The 20,833-nt window shown below is 51.6% G+C and overlaps 1 protein-coding gene across 5 annotated transcripts in view; it reads left to right on the forward strand.

Moving 5' to 3' along the window:
• The first annotated feature begins 5,536 nt into the window (after positions 1 to 5,536).
• vaspb (vasodilator stimulated phosphoprotein b) overlaps positions 5,537 to 20,833 on the forward strand; it is a 30,010-nt gene continuing 14,713 nt past the window's right edge. For 2 of the 5 annotated variants that reach the window (XM_069187756.1, XM_069187757.1), the window contains exon 1: positions 16,963 to 17,183. In XM_069187756.1, the coding sequence (XP_069043857.1) occupies positions 16,978 to 17,183 (206 nt within the window). In that variant the 5' untranslated portion in view covers positions 16,963 to 16,977. Of the gene's footprint in view, positions 6,101 to 6,648; positions 6,922 to 16,962; positions 17,184 to 20,833 lie in introns of those variants that run through there. The other 3 variants (XM_069187758.1, XM_069187760.1, XM_069187759.1) reach the window with 3 other exon arrangements.

Raw genomic sequence — 20,833 nt, forward strand, 5'->3', positions numbered from 1 at the left:
TTGATTGTGTACAACATCAATATGAATTATTAATATTGCAGGTTGTCAGGGTGCTGAACTGGAATAGCAGGCTTTTGGACTGTAGACCAATTTGTTACTGAATACTCCAAGGAATTATTCAAATTCAATTGAAATGCTTTATTTTGTATAGTACAATTTTTCCTGTTGGTGACCTAACAATTCTTTTTAATAATTTGGCTAAATCTTTAAAAGCAAATACTGCATTAAGTGGACTTTTGGTAGTACAGTATTTTGCCCTGTATGATTTAAGTATTTTAACTGTTATAGTTCAGGTGGGCAGGTGCGTCGGAACGCGTAGTCCGCAGAGGAACAAGGAATAGGTTTATTCCGTGCTGAAAAGAGAAGGAAGAAAACGCAACGTTTCAGCTGTGGAGCCTTCTCACACACCTGAAAAAGGCTGCACAGCTGAAACGTTGTTTTCTTCCTTCTCTTTTCGGCATGGAATAAGCCTATTACTTGTTCCTTCGTAACTTATTCTTATGAAGTGGAAATATCTTAATTCCACATAGAGGAAAGGCTTAGGCTTAACAGTTAAGCAGAGCTCAGTATAGACAAATGTTGAACTGTTGTAATTGTGTATCTTTTATCAAGAGAACAACTCCAGTGGCTTTGCTCAAATTCCCAAATGTATGATTTTCATTTTAATTTCTCAGAACGGTTACTGTACCTGCTTTTGTGAGGTGAAGAATAGCAAGCCAATCTGTTTTAACATTGTTCGTATTTCTGTGTGCAGGTTTGCTGTGGTAGAGCATGTTTTTTTTTTGTTGTAAAGGCTGCAGCTTGATCTGAGAGTACTCTCTCAGGCATGGTTGCTCACAAGCTGTGTGAGGGATCTTATCAGCTCAGAGAGCAAGACTAGACATTTGGAGCACAGAAAGCACTATGAATTTAAAATGTTTTTTTTTTTTTTACTTCTCCTGCACACTGACCTATGGATCCCATCCTCAACACCTGAAGCTTCTGGTAGGAACAAACAGCAGGTTTTCTAGGCTGCCAATTAACGGGTATTTCCAGGTTGTCTGACTGTGTAAGACGGGACAGTCAGACTCTCATTAAGGCTAAAGTGCTACAGCACAGACTGTAACATGAACTAAATACCACCACCCTAAAACTGAGATATTTTATCCGTTTGTTTAAAAAAAGATATTCATCGTTTAACAAGCCCAGCCAAGTAAAAAAAAACCTTCACTTTATGAAGTTTAAAAAGCCCAGCCAAGTGCAAAACGAAACCTTCTTTTGGTTTGCATGTGTTAGTCTGCTGAATACCACAACCCCACTTGTACACACAGATATATACACCATGCAGGACTGCTGAGATATGATGCAAAGTCAGCAGTTTGTACTGTAACCTCTGTGAAAGAGTTGTGATTCCAGGCATACCGATGTCTGCACTGGCAGTTTGGTCAGTCTCCAGTCACGTTCATCCAAGGACTCAGGAAAGACGCAGACCCAGACCGCACTGAAATAGATCAGCCATATGAAAAGAAAAAGGGGAGCAAGTGCTTTCGGGGCGTGGGCCTAGCCCACATGCTCGGACCCAAGGGAGTGCTGGAAGCCATCTGTTGCTCGGAGAATGAGCCTGCTCTCGAGTTGAAGTGGGAGAAGAGAAATGGAGACAGTGAGAGGCTGGGGCTTAAGGTAGCAGGAGTGTGGCAGGGAGATACGATGAAGGTGAGGGGTATTATCCTGAAGGGACAGTGTAACCAGGGGTAAAGCCAGGTTTGTAAGAGCCCAGAAGTGGGAAGCTCACCTAAAAATCCATTTCTAAGGTCTGAAGTTGAGCTCCAAACAGTATGACAAATAAACTAGTTCTAATGTAAATAGAAAATTAAAAGAAAAGGGCTGTTAATTATACAGTCAGTGAAGTTGCAGCAACTTTTATCCTATAGAGGGTTGGTGGACATGGGGTACAGAATGGGATTCCAGTCCACCACAGGGCACGCTCACAGTTCAGAAACCTCCATTGACCAGAGCACCCAGAGGGAGAACTCACATGAACATGGGCACAACAGACTGCCTGCCTGCAGAAGCCAGTCCTGTCAAGGAGAGCCGCGCGGTGGCAGTGATCAATTGGCGTAGGACCTTGCTCAAGGGTACAACCACAGTACCTCCACTGGGAGATCGGGATTGATGTTTCCGGGGGCGAGTTCAGATCCAAGGCCAGAACAACGGCGCGGTGGTCAGTCCCAGACATGACAGACATCTCTCCCTGCCTGTGTCTCCATGGAGAAAAGCTGGGGTATGCGGAAAAGACGAATTCCTAATGCAAGAAATTGTATAGGGCTAATAAAGAAACATTATTCTTATTATTATTATTATCATTACATTATTATCATTATCATTATTAATTACATTATTATCATTATTATTAATGGGCTTATGGGAGAATTGGCCCTAGAGGTGAGCGTGTGTGCCCTGTGATGGACTGGCGTCCCTTCCGGGGTGTACCCTGCCTTGGGCCTGTTGCCTCCTAGTATAGGTCCTGGCTCCCCCCCCCCGTGGACCTGAACTGGAAGAAATGGTTAGAAAAAGGATGGGTGGAGTTCAGCTCCCCGAGCCACTGTACCACACTACCACCTCATTGCTGTGATCATCCCGAAACTGTGTATCGACACACTATCCTCTTTGTACCGGTCCTCCCCTGGACCCTGGTGGTGGTGGTAAGGCCTGGCTGTCAGCCTCCCCTCCGCCCCGCGATCTGACGGCATCTTAGCCACAGGGTCTTCTTGCTTTGACTCAGTGAAGAGCTCTCGCATACATCACCAGATGAGTCACTGGCTTATTAATCAGTGCAGGTGAGGGCGGCTGTTGGCTGCTGACCCAAGACACCTAAGACTGGTGCTGTCCGGGACTGTGATCCACTGCTACAGTGATCAGAACTGTCCTCGGTTGTCCTTTGTTTCAGCACCTTTCAGGTATTGATTGAGATATTTCAGCCACTGAGTTTAGCAAATTAATTTAGAGAAGCAGTTTGCACTGCCTGAGGCATCCTGTATATGCAGTGTAATTTCATCAGCTGCAGTTAAGCGAACACTGTCGTTTTATTGTGTCTGATGAGTGTAGGGCTTGTCACAGGCGCTGTCAGGCACGCTGCTCTGACTCAGGAGCAAAGACGGCAGCAGCTGCCCAATTTTCACATCTCGCTGGCTCTGAAAAGGTTCATATGGCGCGAACAGAGAGTTGTCTGCTACACTGAGCAGCGCGGCTCGCCCCTCCTGCTCGGCACAAACTTCACCACCCAAGGCAGAGCTGGGCTGCCTCGCCGACGCCCAGTTGCTCAGTTTATATAACGAACTGAAACAGTTTTAAATAAAACCAGCAAGCTCACATGACCCCTGACTAAATATCGCACAAGACACACCATCTCTCAGGTTAGGCGTAACCTCTGGTTTGTGAAAACCTTCCTGTAACAGATGTTAGCCAGACTCTCAGCAGGGACGTGTCTCCCAAAATAAAGCTCTTCTACCTTCATCTATGCCTTTTCAGAATCTCTCCACCTTCCAGAGTCTCAGACCCCTATATATCAGGTCTAGGCTCTTCCTTTTTGAAACTCATAAGGTGATATTTCTCTTAATTTGTCCACCAAGAAGTCAAGCCAAACACTGTGCTCTTTGTTCTAAAAGGTAAATGTTAAAATAATGACAACATATTTTTATTTTTAACAGATATTGCTTGTGTTCCTCTCACTCAGTTTGTCCCTCTGTCGGGTGAAGTTTGCAAGTTTTTCTAGACTCCAGAAGAAGTGGACCCTGTCAGTTTTAAATGCACCTCGTCTTTAAGACCCAGGGGCTCCACTGGCACAGCAGGGCCCTTGCTAGATCAGTCTGAGCTGACTGCCTGACCCATGAGCACAACAGCAGCCTTGCTCATGGGAGTTGAACCCACAACCATCTGATCTAAAGCCGTGTAGTCTTGTATGTGAATGTATTGATCTCAAGAACCATGATGACCTAGTCCCCCCATTTTCTGACCACTTCATCCAGTAGAGTGTCACGTAGAGTGAGTCTGATCTACCTGTGACTGGTCTGTCTGATCTATCTCTGACTCTGATCTGTCTGTGACTGGTCTCTCTGATTTATCTCTGACTAATCTGTCTCTGTGTCTGTGTCTCTGGTCTGTTGGACTGTGACTCTGGTCTGTCTATCTGTGTCTCTGGTCTGATTGTTTGTGAGTCTGATCTACCTGTGACTGGTCTGTCTGATCTATCTCTTACTCTGGTCTGTCTCTGTGTCTGTGTCTCTGTGTCTGTCTCTGTGTCTGTGTCTCTGTGTCTGTTGGACTGTGAATCTGATCTGTCTCTGTGTCTCTGGTCTGCCCCTGTGTGTTCATTCTTCTGCCTTCCAGAGCTGCGATCTACGAGCTACAGAATTACGATCATTGTAGGGAGATTGATTGACACTAATGCTGCTGAATAAAGAACACAGCTGCACTTAGTAAAACAGTCGTGTGGGGCAGCCATTTATCCAGTGCCAGGATCCAGACTGGCTCCTCCACTTCACTGCAGTATTGATCTCTCACTTTGTGCTGTCTCGAAGGGTGAAAGCATAAGACCACTACACACATGGGTGTTTAGGGGAGAGAAGTAGATTATTATTAGAAATGGAATAGAGAAGTAGACAAACTCACCTTTCTGACTCTCAACAAGCCCTTTGAGAGTCTTGCTCAGAGGCCCCACTCTCTCTGGTGTGCTGAAAGTGCAAGAGCTGGGACTGATGCTGATTTGGGGTGCAGTCACCCCTGTGTGTAAGGTATCAGGACAGCACCACGCTGCAGAGTCCCCCCGCCTCCCCGACCAAGAGCGCCTTCACAGACTTACACCCCCAGAGAGTGTCTGAGACTGGGGCTTCCCAGATCATCTGGGGGCAATTTCACCCCCAACAGCACCTCAGCACAGCAGATGAGGTGGAGGAGAGAGAAACTGCTGAGAGGACATTAGGAGGAACTGCAGGGAGGCCAGGCTGTGCAGCCCAGGGTGGAGAGCAGCCCTGCGGACAGTGTCCTCTCTCTACTGACCGATCAGGCAGGACCTCAGGTGGACACGAGCACCTCTTCCCAAACAAGGTCCCCAGCTTTCATACTGGGGCACTGCCTTGGAGACACCTGTCCAGAGGGAATATCGCCACCTACTGGTCCACCAACACCACTGACAGCAGCAGCCTGGCTTCCCTTAGACGTCTCCCACCCCAATACTGGCCAGGCCAGTCCTTGCTCAGCTTCTGAGATCTGATGAGACCAGGCTACAAGGTGATGAAGCTGCTGGTATTCAAACCTTCTGCTGACTTTGCGACCGATCCCACTTCGCCGTCTGAAACCCCAGAAGCCTTTTTTAGGGCGCAAAAACATACCCAACACATAACACCGTTTAGCGGGGTCGGAGGATTTACTAATCCGTCCCAGTGCGGGCGACAGTGGGGCAGCGTGGGAAACAGAGCGCTGTCGCCGTTTTAAGAGCGACTCCGACGGCCGTTTCCCTTTTAAGCGCTTCAGCCCCCGGGAGGAAGGTGCGTCGACAAGGAGGAGGAGCAGACGTTCATATACATGTATACGTTTTACAGCGTGGAAGGCTGTAATGAAAGTATCGTTACCAGCAGCTGGAGGCTGGCGGGCTGCCGGGTTTAGGGAACAGGGGGAGCGCGGAGAGGAACTGAGACAGACTCCGCCAGAGAAAGAGGTGATCGGACCGTTCTAATAAGAACAATACTGATACTGATACTACTACTCATAATAGAAGAAAAAGACAGGAGGAAAAAAGGGGATCTCTGCCGCGTCAAGCTCTTCGGGCGGATATCGGAGAGGCTGTCGAGCAGAAGCGCCGCGGATCCTGATTGGAGTTGAGCGGCTGCGCCGCGTTCGCTCCCAAACCAGGAAATCGGCGAGGTGTGCAGCTCGCCCGCTCTTCCTGCGGCGTGCCGTCCGCCCCGAGCGGATATATCGATGTGCACACAGACGTGTGTCTTGATGGGGTGTTCTTCGGCTTCGTTTTTTTAACCCTGCGACCGTAGATTTGGATACCAAAGAGAGAGAGAGAGTGAGTGAGAGAGAGGGAGGAAACCTCAGCAGACCGACGCGCAAAAATGAGGTAAGTATGGAGATTCTCCGGCGTTAATGCCGCTGTATTGTGTGGAGTTACGCTGCTGTGGGAATCTCTCCCCCCCCCGGTGTGATCGCAGCGGCCGCCAGTTATTGCTACTGTAACGCGGCGGAACTGTTACTGTAACGCGGCGGAGTCGTCGCCCCGCTCCGGCGCGGTGACCGCCGCGGTCCAGACGGCAACCTGAGCCGAACTTTCCTCCTCTCCCCTCACCATTAGGTCTGCCGTCGCGAACGCGTTTCGTAATCGCGGCGAAGTATCCTGCAGTCTTGGGAAGATCCAGTACGGCACTGTTACAAAGTCGTTTCCCAGGCGGGGTGAACGCCAGTACCGCTCCCGGTGACATTTCCACCGGCGGTGAGGGCGCCCGTGGGACCGCGGGGGGTGGAATTTAAGCCCTGCGGTGTGTCAGTGTAGCGGTCAGTCCCGGAGTGGGCGACCCCTGTCGTTGATTTTTATGTATTGTTTTTTTTTGTTGTTAAAGAAACGCCTCGGTAATGCGCGGTGTGGAACAGGAATGTGAACGCGGCAGCAGTGCGCTACCTGTGTGGACGCGGCAGGGCCGTGTCCGTGTGCTCAGCCTCAGGGAGGCGGCTGGGGCTGTACACGGAACCGCACTCGCGGAGCAGCCGGGGGGCTGGTGACCCCAAAAGGCACAGGGGCACCCCCGCGTCCTGGCGCTGTGTCTCTGGGGTCCCCACCTGCGGTTACGCGCCTGGCAGCCGTGAACCGTCCTCAGGTTCGCTTTTTCCAGCTGTTCCGCGGTCCTGGCGCACACCGACTCTTTCTTCCAGCTGATCTTCATGTAGGTAAACATTGTTCTGAGCTCCAGGGCCCGGATATCCAACACTTGCCTTCTTCTCGTTAGCCTTTCGGGTCGTGCCGAGACGTGATTTCCGCTGGCCCATTGTGAAAAGTCATGTACTCTAAGCTGGAGGAGGAGGAGGAGGGGAGGGGGAGTTTTGACGCCGCGTGGTTTTAGAAATCGCAAGAGGATGAAGATCGTTTCGAATGAACAGGATATTTGCAGGTAACAGAAACTTGCGGTTTTCTGTTACCAAATCCTGTTCCCCTGCAAAAAAAAAAAAGTGTCTATGCGGACGTGATCTGATCGATTTTTTTAACCTTTAAAAATCCGTTTTTTTTTAGATGAGCGTTTGGTGAGGAATATTCCGTCTTGTGTTTTGCGCTTTCGAAACTGTTTGAGAACATGTATGAGCTGTCTATTTTGAATTTTCACAGCTGGTTGCGCCTTTGTAACTCTTAGGAAGGGGGCAATGTCTGCTCTGTAGGTATAAAGTTCGTTACGACACGATAAGTCACCGACGTGTCGGTTTTCTTCACAGGAGCACTCATGACAGACAGTGCCTCTGGTTTAATCAGCCCAGAGCGGTGATAAACTGTGATTCAGGTCTGGTTTGAATACAGTCTTGCCCTGACTCACCCATATCCCTCTGTCTGGGGCAAAATCAGAACATAAAACGGTTTAAATTCTTCTCACCCCGCCAGTACAGTGACAGGGGATCTAGCGCACTGTGGCCTTCAGGAGCTGAGACAGTACTGACGGACTGATGTCCGGATGCCGCCTGTAGACCAATTTTACAGGTCGACTTCCTCGGTTTCTTTGTGACTTAACAACATTGACTTTTTAAAAAACGGTTTCTGATTTTCCACGGGCGGTTTAAACTACTTCATTACCTTCAGCTTTTGCCATCGAGCATTGGTGATGAAATCGACCAGATTCTCTCTTTGGGCAAAGGCTATGAATTGCCCCTTGTGTGATTATAAGCTGGAGGAATAAGGTTTGTTGTTAATGCCACCGTCTTGTTGAGCCGTTTCATTCGAAGAGGGCAGGCAATGGAACGCTTTTGCAAAGAGATGTAGGATAGAACAAACTGGAGCAGGAAGGGCCGTGTTCATTGGGTAGCCAGATGACCTTTGGCCTCTGCGAACGTTATCTTTCACCTCGCCACCCGGTCAGATCCTCCGTCTCCCCAGAGCAAGTACTACAGGGGGTGGTACCGAGCACCCTTAAACTCGAGGTATATTAAGGAGGAAAGCTAAGGGGCTGTTTCTCTTGGGGTGGTTTGTTCAGCTGGTCAGCGAACTGATCACAGGCAGTTAAAAACTGTGCCTGTGAGTTGGTGCAGGATGACCCCAGGCCTGGTCTGTGGGTTTCTCCTCTAGTGCCGAGACCAGGCAAGACGCGCTGTTGGCATTGCCGAATACAGAGAGATTTCTAGCTGCACCAAAGCCAATTAATATTTCTAAAATAAGTCATTGCATAGGCATTAATGCACAGCTGTAACAGCTGCAGTCATTTGCTTTGTAATTAGCTCTGTGGGGTTTTCTTCTTCCTCCCCCTGCACTTGTCCCTTGTTCAGTGAGGGGAGGTTGATTCTCAGGGCGATTAACAAGAAACTGGCCCCAGCAAAGAGGCAGTTTTCCCCACTGGTGTTGCTCATGGCCGTCTGAAACCTGCTGCTTGGCCACAGACCCTGAGCTGGTCTTCATGGGCTTTATCCCACACGACAGTCTGTTGTGTTTTTGTTTTTTTTGCTCTGATCTTTATTATTAATTTGGCTGATGTCCTTAATCAAAGCAACTTGCATTCCAGCCACTGGGTGACTGGAACAAGCGTGGTGCGCCTTGCTCAAGGGGACACCAGCTGTGCCACACCTGGGATTTGAACCCACAGCCTTCCATCTGCAAGATCAGAGCCCCTAACCACTACACCACATGGCTGGTTTTCTTAGACTTTGCATCACAGCGCATTCAAGGCCCATCGTTTGTTGCTCACAGAGCATGGCTCCCCCTCCCAGCCCCGCCATGTTGAGCGTGGAGTTCCCATCAGGCCCTGTGAGTTTCTGCTCCAGTGAGGCAGATGGGACTCCGGTGCCCCTCGGCCCGGCCTGCGGCAGGGGTGTCGGCCCACGCGGGCAGGAGTGTGGGCGGCTGCTGGCCTCTGAGGCTTCGGGCTGGGCAGGCTGGAAGCCCTGTGGCTTGGGTGCCGGCGAAGTGGAAGGAAAAAAAACGCGAGAGAGCGAGAGAGCGAGGCTGGTGAAAGTGTGGGACGGAGGGGCAGAAGATTACATTTGCGGCCGAGGGAAAGCAGTTTGTTTAGAGAAGAGGAGGGGGACCAGGGCCAAGCCCAGCCTAATGGAAGAGCTGAAAGTCTCCAGAGGGATTAGCGCAGCGTGTCTGTTTCCAGCAGGAGAGAGACGGAGCTGCCTTCCTGTTTCAAGGGGCTTTCAGCAGAGGCCGCAGGGAGACGTGTGTCAGACTGTGGCCTTAGCCGCCTGGCACAACTGTGGGCAACAGCAGCAACTGGCCGGTCCAGAGCCTGCCTGCTGTCTCCTGGAAGTGACCGCTCCTCTGCTTGGAGCTCTCGTAGCCTTGTGTCCACGTTTCGACCCCCTGGGGTCGATCGCAGTACCTGGAGCGCGTGTGCGTGTGCTCGGATGGATTTGTTTTTCTATTTTCTGACCCATCTGGGGTGTCTGTGCTTTGCTCGCTCTCTCCGTCTCCCAGCAGCCCCCCTCCTCTGTCACAACGGGTTGAAAGTGTCAAGCGCGTGCCCAGGTGTTTGGGGGCTGCTGGGGAGGTGCTGGTGCTGTGCAGCAGTCTCAGTCCTGTATGCGCATTTGCATGTTTATAAATCATTCAAGCTCCTGCGTCGTTGCTTGAAGTTTTGTAGAGGGGACCCAGGTGAGCCGATTCTCTGCCTTCGCTTCATCCTCTACCTGCACAAGGAGCTCACCGGTGTAATTCAGGTTCTAGGCAAACCCAAAGAAAAGTGTGGGTGAAGGCGATGGGGAGCTCCTTGTCATGCTGGTGCTGCCTAGAGCTCACATTCGACCACACAGGAGAAGACGGGAGCGCCCATCCTGTTTCTAGCTGCAAACCAGACCCCTCGCTCTGTAGGTGAAGCCCATCGGCTTCAAACGTGTCGGGGGGTTTTATTAGGAAAACAGGAGTGTCTCCCCCGATCGATAAGCTCCCGCCAGTGGAATGTGCTGTTCTGGATTTGTTGGTTGCTGCTCTGTGGCTCTCCGAGGAACAGGTTAGACCAGCGGTGTGGAGCTCCCCCCCGCCCTCTCTTCCGGAGAGCTGCAGAATTGAGTTTCTTTCTAATGGATGCCCTCGGTTAACTTCATTGATCTTGCAACTGCCTCGGCCGGACATCTTTAATTCTGTGTCTTGGAGGTATTTGAAACCTGATGCCTTAAAAGATGGAGTCCGAGGTACAATAGCAATGCTGAGGTTTTTTTTTTCCTCTGTGTTGGGTAGTGGTGGTGTATTTTGCTGTTTGATCAGTTGGAGCAGGGCTGGAAAACCATCCCGGAGCTCGTGCGTGCCAGTGTGTTGCTCTGGAGAATTCCACGACACTCCGACAGCTTCCTCCTCAGGCAGGAGAAACAAGTTGGAGCAGAGCTCAGCTGAGCAGGCGTGAAGGGCCGCGATCAATCCTGCTGTTCCAGCAAAACTAGAAAAAAACGCATAGCTGGAAAGATTCTACAAAAGAGCTCGCGAGGAAAAGAGGAAGTTTGGGGTGGGGGGGAAACATTTGGGCGCTGCGCAGGGTTCAGAGCACCGCTTTCACTTAGTGCTGTGCAACCGCCTTTCTCTCCTTGCCCTCCCCCCTCTTCCCCCAGCTGGACTATCCCTTGTGATCCTCGTACAACCAGAAGACGGGCCACCATTCTGAGCAAAAGACCCCTGATGTACCGCGAAGAACACAAACTGTGCCTTTACAAATGTGCTGTTTGTATTGCCTGTAACTTGTGAACAGCTGAAGAGTTAGTCTTTATTTCCATAACCAGATAGTGTGGTCAGTGCTTTCTTCCTGTTTACCAACACTAATGTGCAATCTTGCACTTTCAGGCTGATTTGTGCTTTTCGATGGTGTTCTGAAGAGTTCAGATATACTGCCAGCTCCTGGAGCCCAGTATCTCACACTGAATAAAGCAGATAATATCGCAGTTTTTAATTGCTCATTGCAGAGCTATTTTTTTAGTTGTTCCTTGATTCTGCTGGTAACCTGTTTTGGTTCTTGCAGAGTGTAGATATAGAGACTTGATTGAAGGATTCCTGCAGAAAGCCAGAATTGGAAATATGTTCACGTGGTTCTTATATTTAGCGAGAGAGCAGGATCTCGCAGTACTCATTGTTTTCTGTTATCTGTCACCTCCCGAAGAGCTGTTAAAAACAGAAATTGTCAAGTTTAGTGAAGAACATAAGAAAGGTTGCAAATGAGCGAAGAGAATTCGGCTCATCTGCTCTGTTGGGCTGTGAATAGCCAATTAATCCAAGGATCTTGCTAAAGCCAGGCTATTGGATATTGGACCAAATGGCTAGATAGCTTGATCCAGACCCACACAACTCTTTGTTTAAAATTTAGTAGAGAAAAAGTACCGTCCAGGACAAAATCTGGAGACCCCTGCCATGGTAGCTCAGCTGCTGGAAAATAGATCCGTTGGGCTGGGGGAGTCTCGGAGCGAGTCTGATCCCACCCAGGCTGGCAGTCTCTCTCAGACCCCCCCATCACGTGGGAAGGCCTGCTGCCTGTGGGGCAGTGTCCTTGAATACAGCCCGCGCCTCCGTTAGCTGCTGAAGGGCCACCAATCAAACTCCTGTTCCGCAGCCCTTTGCTCCAATTCAGACTTTCCCAGCTACAGACTCATGTGCAGATGAAGCGCTCGTTCCACAGGGCAGCTCCTCGTCTGTCCGTGCAGGGTGACCATGTGTATTTCGTGATGCATCCTCTCAATACACCAAAACAATCAACAGTAGAGGCAGACTAAAATGTCAAGGCCAGCTTTGATGCAGGACTGTGATCACTTGATGCGAGAGTTCTGGAGTTTCCTCTGGTTTTTCATTGTGCCTGGGCTTTTAAAACCCGAAAGAGACTGTTTTGTGCGCTACCCTTAGGATTCTTCTCAGGCTGTGTGGTGTCCAGTCCTGGATCTGGAGGGATCAGTGTGTCTGCAGGTTTTCCGGGTCTCTTTAAAGCAGAAGCAGCTGAAGAGCCGAGAGGAGTGGATACAGGTGTTCCTTGTGATGAGCTGTGATGGAGTGAATATCTATAGAGGCAGCAGCCCTCCAGGGCTAGGATTGGACACCCCTGTGTCCTGGAATCACACACATGATTAACGTGAACAGAGACCAGGAGATGAAACAATGTTGGTTGACCTAAGAGTTACAAATATAAGCCAGGTTACTTCTGGGCTGTTTGGTAGGAGACCTGCAGACCTTCTGGCATCAAAGCTGGTGGACAAGTACAACTGTGTCCCCTGAAGGGCTCCTCATAGACAATTGGCAAAGATCCTCTGTCTGATCCGATGAGAAACAGACACTTCCAGTCCTTTTCATGTCTAAGTGTTCTACAGGGCCAGTAAAATAAGCCATTATTGGTTGGATCAAAGTCCAATAATGCAATGAGAGGAGCTGTGTGGCCCTACCAGCCCGTTAGCCAGTTGATTGATTCTAGGATCTCCTCCAGCTGTCTTTTGTAAGAAGGCAGGGTATCGGGCTTTAGCTACATGGTTGGCGAGCTTGTTCCCCACCCCCACCACCCATTGTGTAAAAGAGTTCTCAGTTTTAAATGCATTTCCCCTTGTGTCCCCTGGTTCGTGTTTCACCCTTGATTCTGAAGACGTCCGCTGGGTTGGGTTTGCCAGAGCCTTGAGGATTTTTGATTGCTTGTATCGGATCCCCTCGTAGCCTCCTCTGTTCAAGAGTTGTTTTGGGAGCCACGCCTCCCCAGCCTCCCGCCACACGGACAGAAGGCTCTTGAGGGAGCAGAGGAAGGCTGCCCGGTGTGTTCGGTGACATTTGAAGCGCCCCCTTGTGCCCGTGGAGCAGAACCGCCGGGCGTCGCGCTCTGCAGCAGAGTGGCCCAAGCCTGCCACGCCCACCTCCGCGCTCACCTGAGCGGGAGATCAGACTGGTACCGGAACCAGAGAGCCTAGTTCCATCTCTGCACCGTGTTGTTGTACGCAAGGCGTGCTGAGCTCCGCAGGTAACGAAGGAATAGAGAGGTTTATGGGGCAGAGAGGGAGAGTGTGAGTTGTGAGTTTACAGAGTGCAGCTCTTCTGCGAGTCCAGGGCGCAGCCCTGAATCTCTGCCATTTCCTGCATGCCTTGCATTGCTGGGTGCTGTGATTACTGGTAGCCTGGAGGAGGACAGTGAGCGTGCAGGGTCTTGTGGGGACTTGAAGGGATGAGGGTTTCTGGAGTGGAAGGAAACAGAGCCTGCGAAATCGCCGGACATGGGTGGACACCCCAGGAAAGAGCGCAGGACACCGGCACCCAAGCCCGGGCTTCGTGCTCTCCGGTCTCGCAAGAAACGGCTTCAAAGGTGGAAGCGCTGATCAGCAGTCCTCAGACGAGCCCTGTGCGACAGGAGCCTGCGGGAATATGAAATTGTGCTTCATCAACCCCCCTCCGCCAGGCCATTCGAGGAGGAGGGGCCGGAGCTCTGCTGCTCCTCTGCTGAGCTGTGGTTAGGCCTGTTGAGTGAAGAATTATTCGCACTGAATAATGAACTACAATGTGGCTCGTTAGAGTGGCGATGAACATTATTTAATGAAATGCAGTTCCCAGTTTTGCCTGTCAGGAGGGTCGTACAGTCCCCCTCCCCCTCACATCATGATGCACACATCAGTTTAGAACAGCATCACTTTGCATCCGCGACATGAACATGCATTTCTTTTCCATCAGCTGACGTACAGGGTTGGAAGGAGCATAACTCTTTGATCCGTTGTATTCAGGCTTTCATGTAGAGTGCTCTGTATGAGTGTTGTCATCGTCCTCTAAAAAAATGCATTGCTGCTCTGAAATCAGACCAGGAAGTAACGCTCGTATTCTTTGTGGGGCTTAAGGAAACATCCCACACGGACAGGCTGAAGGAGCTGAAGCTCTTTAGTCCTAAACACTGAAAGGGGTCTTCGTCCAAGTAATCGAAATCATCAAAGGCAACAAAGTCACTCAGTGGGCTTCTTCAGAATGAACGGTGAGACGCGGACCAGACGGCACAGGTTGAAACCACTTGGAAGTGCATTTAAAACAGGCACTTCTTTACACAAAGGCTTGTAGGAGCGTGGAACACGCTACTGTTCTTTAGCTCCACTCTGGTTTGTGTCTGTTCTTGGATGCCATACGTTTAAACTGGGCAGGTGCGGTGCGGGCCCTGTTCTGCGCCTGGTGTCGGGTGGTGGACAGGAGCGGTGCAGTTAATCTGCTGGAAAGGAGAACTGCCCTGCGGACCCGTCATTGTGTGAAAATGCGCCGGAGGAAGCGGCGTGCGGCGGGTTTGGAAGTTGCACCCTGGCTGCGCCACATCTGCACATCTCCCATCCAGAGCTGCTTACGAGTGCCGGCCCTTTGCGAATTTGCAGAGTAGCAGCAGGCGGAATGATGCAACTTCACCATCACACCCAAATTGATGCCTTTCGGGGTGTCCCTCTCTGCCCGTGCCCCCTGAGATCTCCCTGCGAGTGTTTTGGGGTTCCTTCAGAGGAGGAGTGGGGCGTGTGCACCTGACAGCTTCATGACACTGTTCCATTGAGTGGGGCCGTATCCAAGACCAAGCCTGTCCCGGGGCGAGCCGGTACCGTGACGGGCCGGTTCACCCTGCCGCCGTTCCTCGGTGTGAAGCCAAGCCCCCGCTGTCGCAGACAGAGCTACCGCTCCGTGCGGCTCGTGCTGACCAGACTCGCCTGCGCCGACCCTGGGGGGGAAGAGGAATTTGAGGAAGTCAAACCACAGTGCCTGGTTTTAGCAAACTGTGAATTTGCAGAAGCATCTTTCACAAGAGCCTGAGGATGTAGCTGAAGAAACAATGAGTGTGCGGAACAAACGAACGCAGTTTGTTCTACGTTCTCATTGTCCCCCCGTGAAAGCGGAGGACATTGTTTTCAGTGGTTCTTTTCCATCTGGTTGTGGATAACAATCAAGTTGCGTTCTGCGAAGTTTTGTCCGCTTCTGCAGACATCGGAGTGCGTGGTAGTGTTGCGCACCTGCAGCCCCGCTGGGGAGCTCAGGACATCGGCTTCACAAGAGATGGATCTCCGAATTGTTTCGCAGAGTCCCAAACTGGATTTGTGCTCCCTAAAGCACGTTACAGATCCAGAGAGAAAGTTTGTTGATTTCAAGAGCTGGCTGGCCGCATTTCATCAGGTTTATTCACACTCTCTTCACGCTGACAATCGCAGTAATGTGAAGTCTGATAAGTAACAGCCTGATTCGGTGTTCCCAGGGGTGTATGTGATAATACCGACGCTGGGATCACCTGTCCATTCGTGAGGCTGGTTATATATAGTGTGAAGGAGATGCTCGAGGAGGGAGCTGTGTCGGCGTGTGCCGGCTGCAGAGGAACAGGTCAAGGATTTCTCCCTGCTGAAAGGAAAAGACATGAGGAGAGACGCAACGTTTCGGATGTGGGGCCTTCTGCACACACCTGAAGAAGATCCACAGCCGAAACGTTTTCTCTTTTCCTTTCCTTTCTGCATGGAATAGACCTTTACCTGTTCCTCTGTGGGAAGGAGGTGAGCATCAGGCCAATGCACCAGAGGTCTTAAAGTTCTTGTTTTTTTCCTCCAAGGCCTTATCTCAGATCCCTTGTGAAAAAAGTGGCGGCGATCAGTTTATCTCGATGTGTGGAAGGCTCTCTCCGTTTCAGAACCCTCTCTCCTCCGCCACGCCCGCGCTTGTCGAAGGCCGTGAGTCGCCCGCAGCCCTAAGACACCGGCAGTGCTCCCAGAATGCAGGCTCCAGTCTGAAACGCCCTGTGGGGCTGGTGGAATGTGGAATTAACTCTTCGAGAGCTCAAAGCCAAGATGTGTCCTGGAGCCCAGACCACTATAATCTGTGTCCTGTGTCTCAAATCGCCCAAACACGTTTCAGGCGTATGTCACATATCTTGATAAATGATGTACCTTTGTGTGCGTTTCATTTCTGCAGTTAGTTGTGTATGGAGACCAGAGGGGCAGTCTTGCCTGTGCTTAGCTTGGGGTGTATTCTGAGGTGCCTGCGAGATTTGCACTTTTGCAGAGCTGCATATTAATGCTGCGTTTGTTCATTCTGTTACCGAAAGCTTACGCAGCTAATTATATAAGCCTGTTGTATATCTGGTATCGTCTACCACAGTCTCGCTTTAAGATGGTAAATGTATTAACAGCAGCTGTACTTGCACTCGTCTACTTTTTGACAGTTATGTTCGGGCCGACTTCAAAACTTTTTTTTTTTCATTTGTTAATATCAGTGGCTAGAGCAGTGTTCCTGTTTACCCTGACCACATCCCTCTCACTGTCAGTGTCCTCTGGACCGCATCGGGGGAGGCGAGGCCTGCAGGCTGCCGATAGGATAGCCCTAGTACAAGCACAGATAATTCACATGAAGGGTTTCTTGTTTTAAGGGAAAAAAGTTTGCAGTAAGTAAAAGCGCGAGACGCTCTGCCAAGCTGACGCAAGCCAGCTCAGCAGACTGCCAAACAACACTGAGCACAAAAAGGAGCAGGCACAAACACCCCAGACTGTGAGCCGAAGGCAGGCTGGTGATTGTAGGTTTTGAGCGGTTTGGTGGGGAGAGGAGAGGGCTGCAGTGGGAGGTGGGGCTGGAGACTCGGAGGGAGTGGAGGGGGGGGCAGGTAGAGCGGAGCGAGCCAGGGCTGGCAGGGAGACGGGGTGTGGGAGGGAGGAGAGGGGCAGGCGGGGCTGGGCCTGGGCCTGAAGAAGAGAGACGGGAGGCGCAGGTACAGAGAGCTCCTGAGGGAGCAGTCGCACAGGGGGAGAGACGGAGGGGGCGTGCCTTGTGGGGCATGACTCAGCCCGTCGGCGTGTCGCTGAGCACAGCCTTATACAGGCATGTCTGAGAGCGCCTGGCCGCAGTCTGTTTACTTCGCCCCAGCTGCACAGTTTCCTGTTAACTCCTGCCTGACCAGGCAACAGGGCTGCTTTCCCTCCTGGATCAGCAGCCATTTTGGCTCCTGTTTCCACCCAGGGTTTCGGGGTGCGGTGCCTTGGACTACGGCATCGTACAGAGGGGTTTGTCGATGGATCGTGCTCAGTAGGTGTGTCTGTGGTCCTGGCTTCTGGATTGCTAGCCTTTTGAGCCCATCGAGCACACGATCCTTTATTTTGAGAGCTCTGCTGATGTGTTTAACACAGCCCACTGGCCCCAGAGGTTTATGAGGAAATATGCCTGCCTTGAGCATTTCAGAAGCCTAATTTCCGGTAGGAAAAGGTCAGAGTGGTAAAGTGAAACTGTAGATTTCTGCGGTGAATGGTAGACTTTGCTGTTGGTAGGTGGGGAGTGGCAGTAGCTCCTGAAGGAGCAGGTAGTGATTGTCGGATGCGCTGTCTGCTCAGAGAGTCTGGGCCTAGCTGAGGCTCGGCGTGATCCATCATTTAATGCTCCTGCCGAAGAGCAATCTGAAGAGATTGAAAATGCATGCCAGCTCGCTCTCTTTCCGATTGTCTGAAACTCTCGCCTTGTCTCCGTCACACACACGCACGCCCCCCTCCGGGTCACAGACCCGTAGATTCCTCTTGGGGAGTGAGCCTGACCCTGTGCCCCTCCCCCTGAGCCAGCAACGTTAGCCTCTCCGGGACACGGGGGAGGGCAATTAAATGAACCCGGGCCCATGATTCCGTCAGGGTCTGAACGATCAGGTTCTGAATGAGCGGGACCCGGCGTGCCATCCCAGCAAACACTACAGGGCTGGGACCCGGAGCTGCGAGTGCTGTGTGGGCCGGTGCCGTTTACTGGTACAAGAACATCAAGAAGATGAGCAGAGGCCATTTGGCACAGAGGTCTGGCACATCTGGGCTGACTGAACCCAGATCTCATCTAGCTGGTTCTCGAATGTAGTCGAGGTATCAGCTTCAGCTACTTGGTTGGTCAGTTTGTTCCAGACTCCCACCACCCTGTGTGTAAAGAAGTGCCTCGCGTTGACAGGTTTGAATGCACTTCCCTGTAGTTTTCGCCTGGGCGCTCTGGTTCTGGAACTCCGGCCCACCTGCGCCTCCCGAGCTCCCCCCGCGCGCAGGGGGGTCTCCCAGCAGGGCGGCCCCGGCAGCGGGCGAGGCTGGCTTGGGGCCGCCCCCGCCGGCCAGCCGTGCTCGTGTGTGGGAGGGCCTGTGTTTTGCGCTCTGGGAAATGTTTGCATTGCAAATCTAGCCCCCCCGCGCCTCCCAGTTTTTTGCTTCCTCCCCTTGGCTTCAATTTTGACCTTTTCGCTCCTTCTACTGCGGCACTCCGGCCCTTCCGCTGGTTATTTCACTACTAGAAGCCGAGCCTTGTCCTCTCTTTCCGGATCCCTGTCCAGCAGTGGAGTTAGTCGGTAGAGGGCGTTCGTTCTAGTTTTGGACCTGAACTGCTTCGCTGGGGAGTCGAGAATGACTCGACAGCCGGGGCTCTCCAGGAACAGGGCTGCTTTAAGCCCTCGTTTTGCCGACATCTACAGTACGTGTATTTTTGGGGGTTCTGTCCGATGAAGAAGGCTGAATCGTACCCCTGGTAAGGGCAGCACCCTAGAATCTCAAGTTGGTCCGGGAGCTCATTGTGATCTGTTCAGTGCTGTCTTGCCAGAAACCACTCTTGTAGGCAGGGAATGCTTCTCATTTTTTCCAGATTCCCTGGCGTCTTCAGTAGGATAACCAGATAAAATAACAAGCACGTCAGGACTTTTTACTTAATTTGATTTGCTGTTAAACTCGGGGCAACTTGGCACAGGCGATAGAAGACCTTGAAGCAGTGGGGATACGAATAACATTCAGCACTGAGCAGACCTCTGCATGGTACCCAGACATTTAGGAATTGGCATGCTTAACGAGAGCAGGAAAAGCCAGTCAACAAAAGACCATCTTTGCAATCGATTGACACTGTAGACACTCCTGCAGGACAGGCTGGAGCTTTGTGCTCCAGCTCAGCAGCTCACTCTTCTTTCGGTTGAATCCCTCCGATTTACCTGCGCTGGATCACAAACAAATTAAATATTAACGCGATCTGTTCCTTTTCTCTATTTGGATTAATATCCATGTGTGTCGGGGTGCGTTTTAGAGCTTAACAGTTAATGATTAATGAATATTAAAATACAAAACGGGTCATAGTAGGGCCAGCACGATCCTTTCCATCAGGAGAATGAAGTAATAAATAAGAGAAGACTGCTCGTCCCGTTGAGCTCGTCAGTAGCTGATTGATCCAAGGGTCTCTTGCAGATGATTCCAGACAGAAGCCAGGCTGTTGGCTTCAACAGCGTGACTGTATACCTTGTTCCACACTCCCACGACCCTTTGTGTAAAGTAGTGCCTCCTTTGCTTGGGTTTAAAAGCACTCTCATGGGGTTTCCCTTTGTGCCCTCTGGTGCGTGTTTTGTTGTTATTGCTGCAGGAGTCTGCTAGATTGACCTGGTCACTGAGGTCCCCTTGTAGTCTTCTGTGTTCAGGAGTGAAAAGGTTCAGTTTCTCCCGTGTGTCTGTGTAGACCACTCCCTCAACCCCTGGAATGGAGCCGATGATCCTTCTCTGGACAGATTCCAGAGCAGCAATACCTCCTCTCTAACGCAGTGACCAGCATTGTACATGCGCTTCTGAACAAGGCCTTCCTGCTGTCACACTGTGCAGGGCCGGAGGGGGGAGGGTGCAGGTTGTTCAAAATGATTTTTTCTTTCATTTTTGGGGGGCGAGAGAGCTAGAAGGCTTCACACCACATCCCCAGTGTGGCAACACTTGGGCTAATTCGGCCATCTGCGTGTTTCTTCATCGTCAAAAAAACCCTGATCCAAAACAAACAAACTGGGCAGTCGGCCAGAACAAGTCAGTCTGCGCCGAGCCTCAGACAGCCCTTCAGGAGGAGCCTCAGCTCATCGGTGCGGTCTCGTACCCGTGTCCAGGCCGGGGAGCCCCCGTAGTCGCCCAGAGTGTGGCCCCCAGGCCTGTGTCAGCCGCGGCGCTGTGCCTGCACTGTGCTTCAGGCCCTTATTTGGCAGCGTGCTGGAGAGGCAGGAAGCCGACGATGGTGCAGCAGAGCGAGTCAGAGGAAGCAGCAGATTAGATCAGCGGGTCTCTGGGCTGGGGAGGGGGGGGGCTGATACCCCTGCCACAGCGTTCACGCGTCTCGCCCGTCTCTCGTCTGCTCGCTTGCGGTCTTGTGCGAGGACAGGGGGTACGAGCCTGTTGCTCCTTTCGCTCTGTCTGTCTGCCAGTGCGTCGCCCTGCCACATGCCATCGCCCTGGGAGGGGCTGAGCCCAGCCTGCGTCCGTCTGGACGGGCCCCGGGCTCAGCAGCCAGCGTGACAGAGAGCATCTCATGTAGCCCGGGTTTCGGATGTGAATCGTGTTTTTTTGATGTAATGGTTTCCTACTCAAAAAAAAAAACCAAGCTACATCTCGAACGGCGCTGGGCTTGTTCCGGAGCTACACAGACACTGCTGCTAGCAAGCTGGTGGAAACGCGGGGAGCTCTGGCCATCACCCCCCATGTGTTGTGGGAGAGTTTGTGCCAGCGTGGCTTGTGCTGTTGGCGAGCTGTTAAACAGGAGATTTGGCAACAGTTGAGAACTGGCAGTGCCCCACTCCCCCAGTCTGAGCTCACTGTTCGGATTTGGGGTGACGGGCAGCAGGCTGCAGAAGAGGTCCCGTTTGCTGACCAGGTAGTGGGGACCTGCCAGGCGAGTTTGTGCCTTGAGGAAACAACGCTGTCGTGCGCTGTACCTGCCGTA

This window comes from Lepisosteus oculatus, chromosome 3 (genome assembly GCF_040954835.1).
Source record: "Lepisosteus oculatus isolate fLepOcu1 chromosome 3, fLepOcu1.hap2, whole genome shotgun sequence".
Taxonomy (NCBI): Eukaryota; Metazoa; Chordata; class Actinopteri; order Semionotiformes; family Lepisosteidae; genus Lepisosteus; species Lepisosteus oculatus.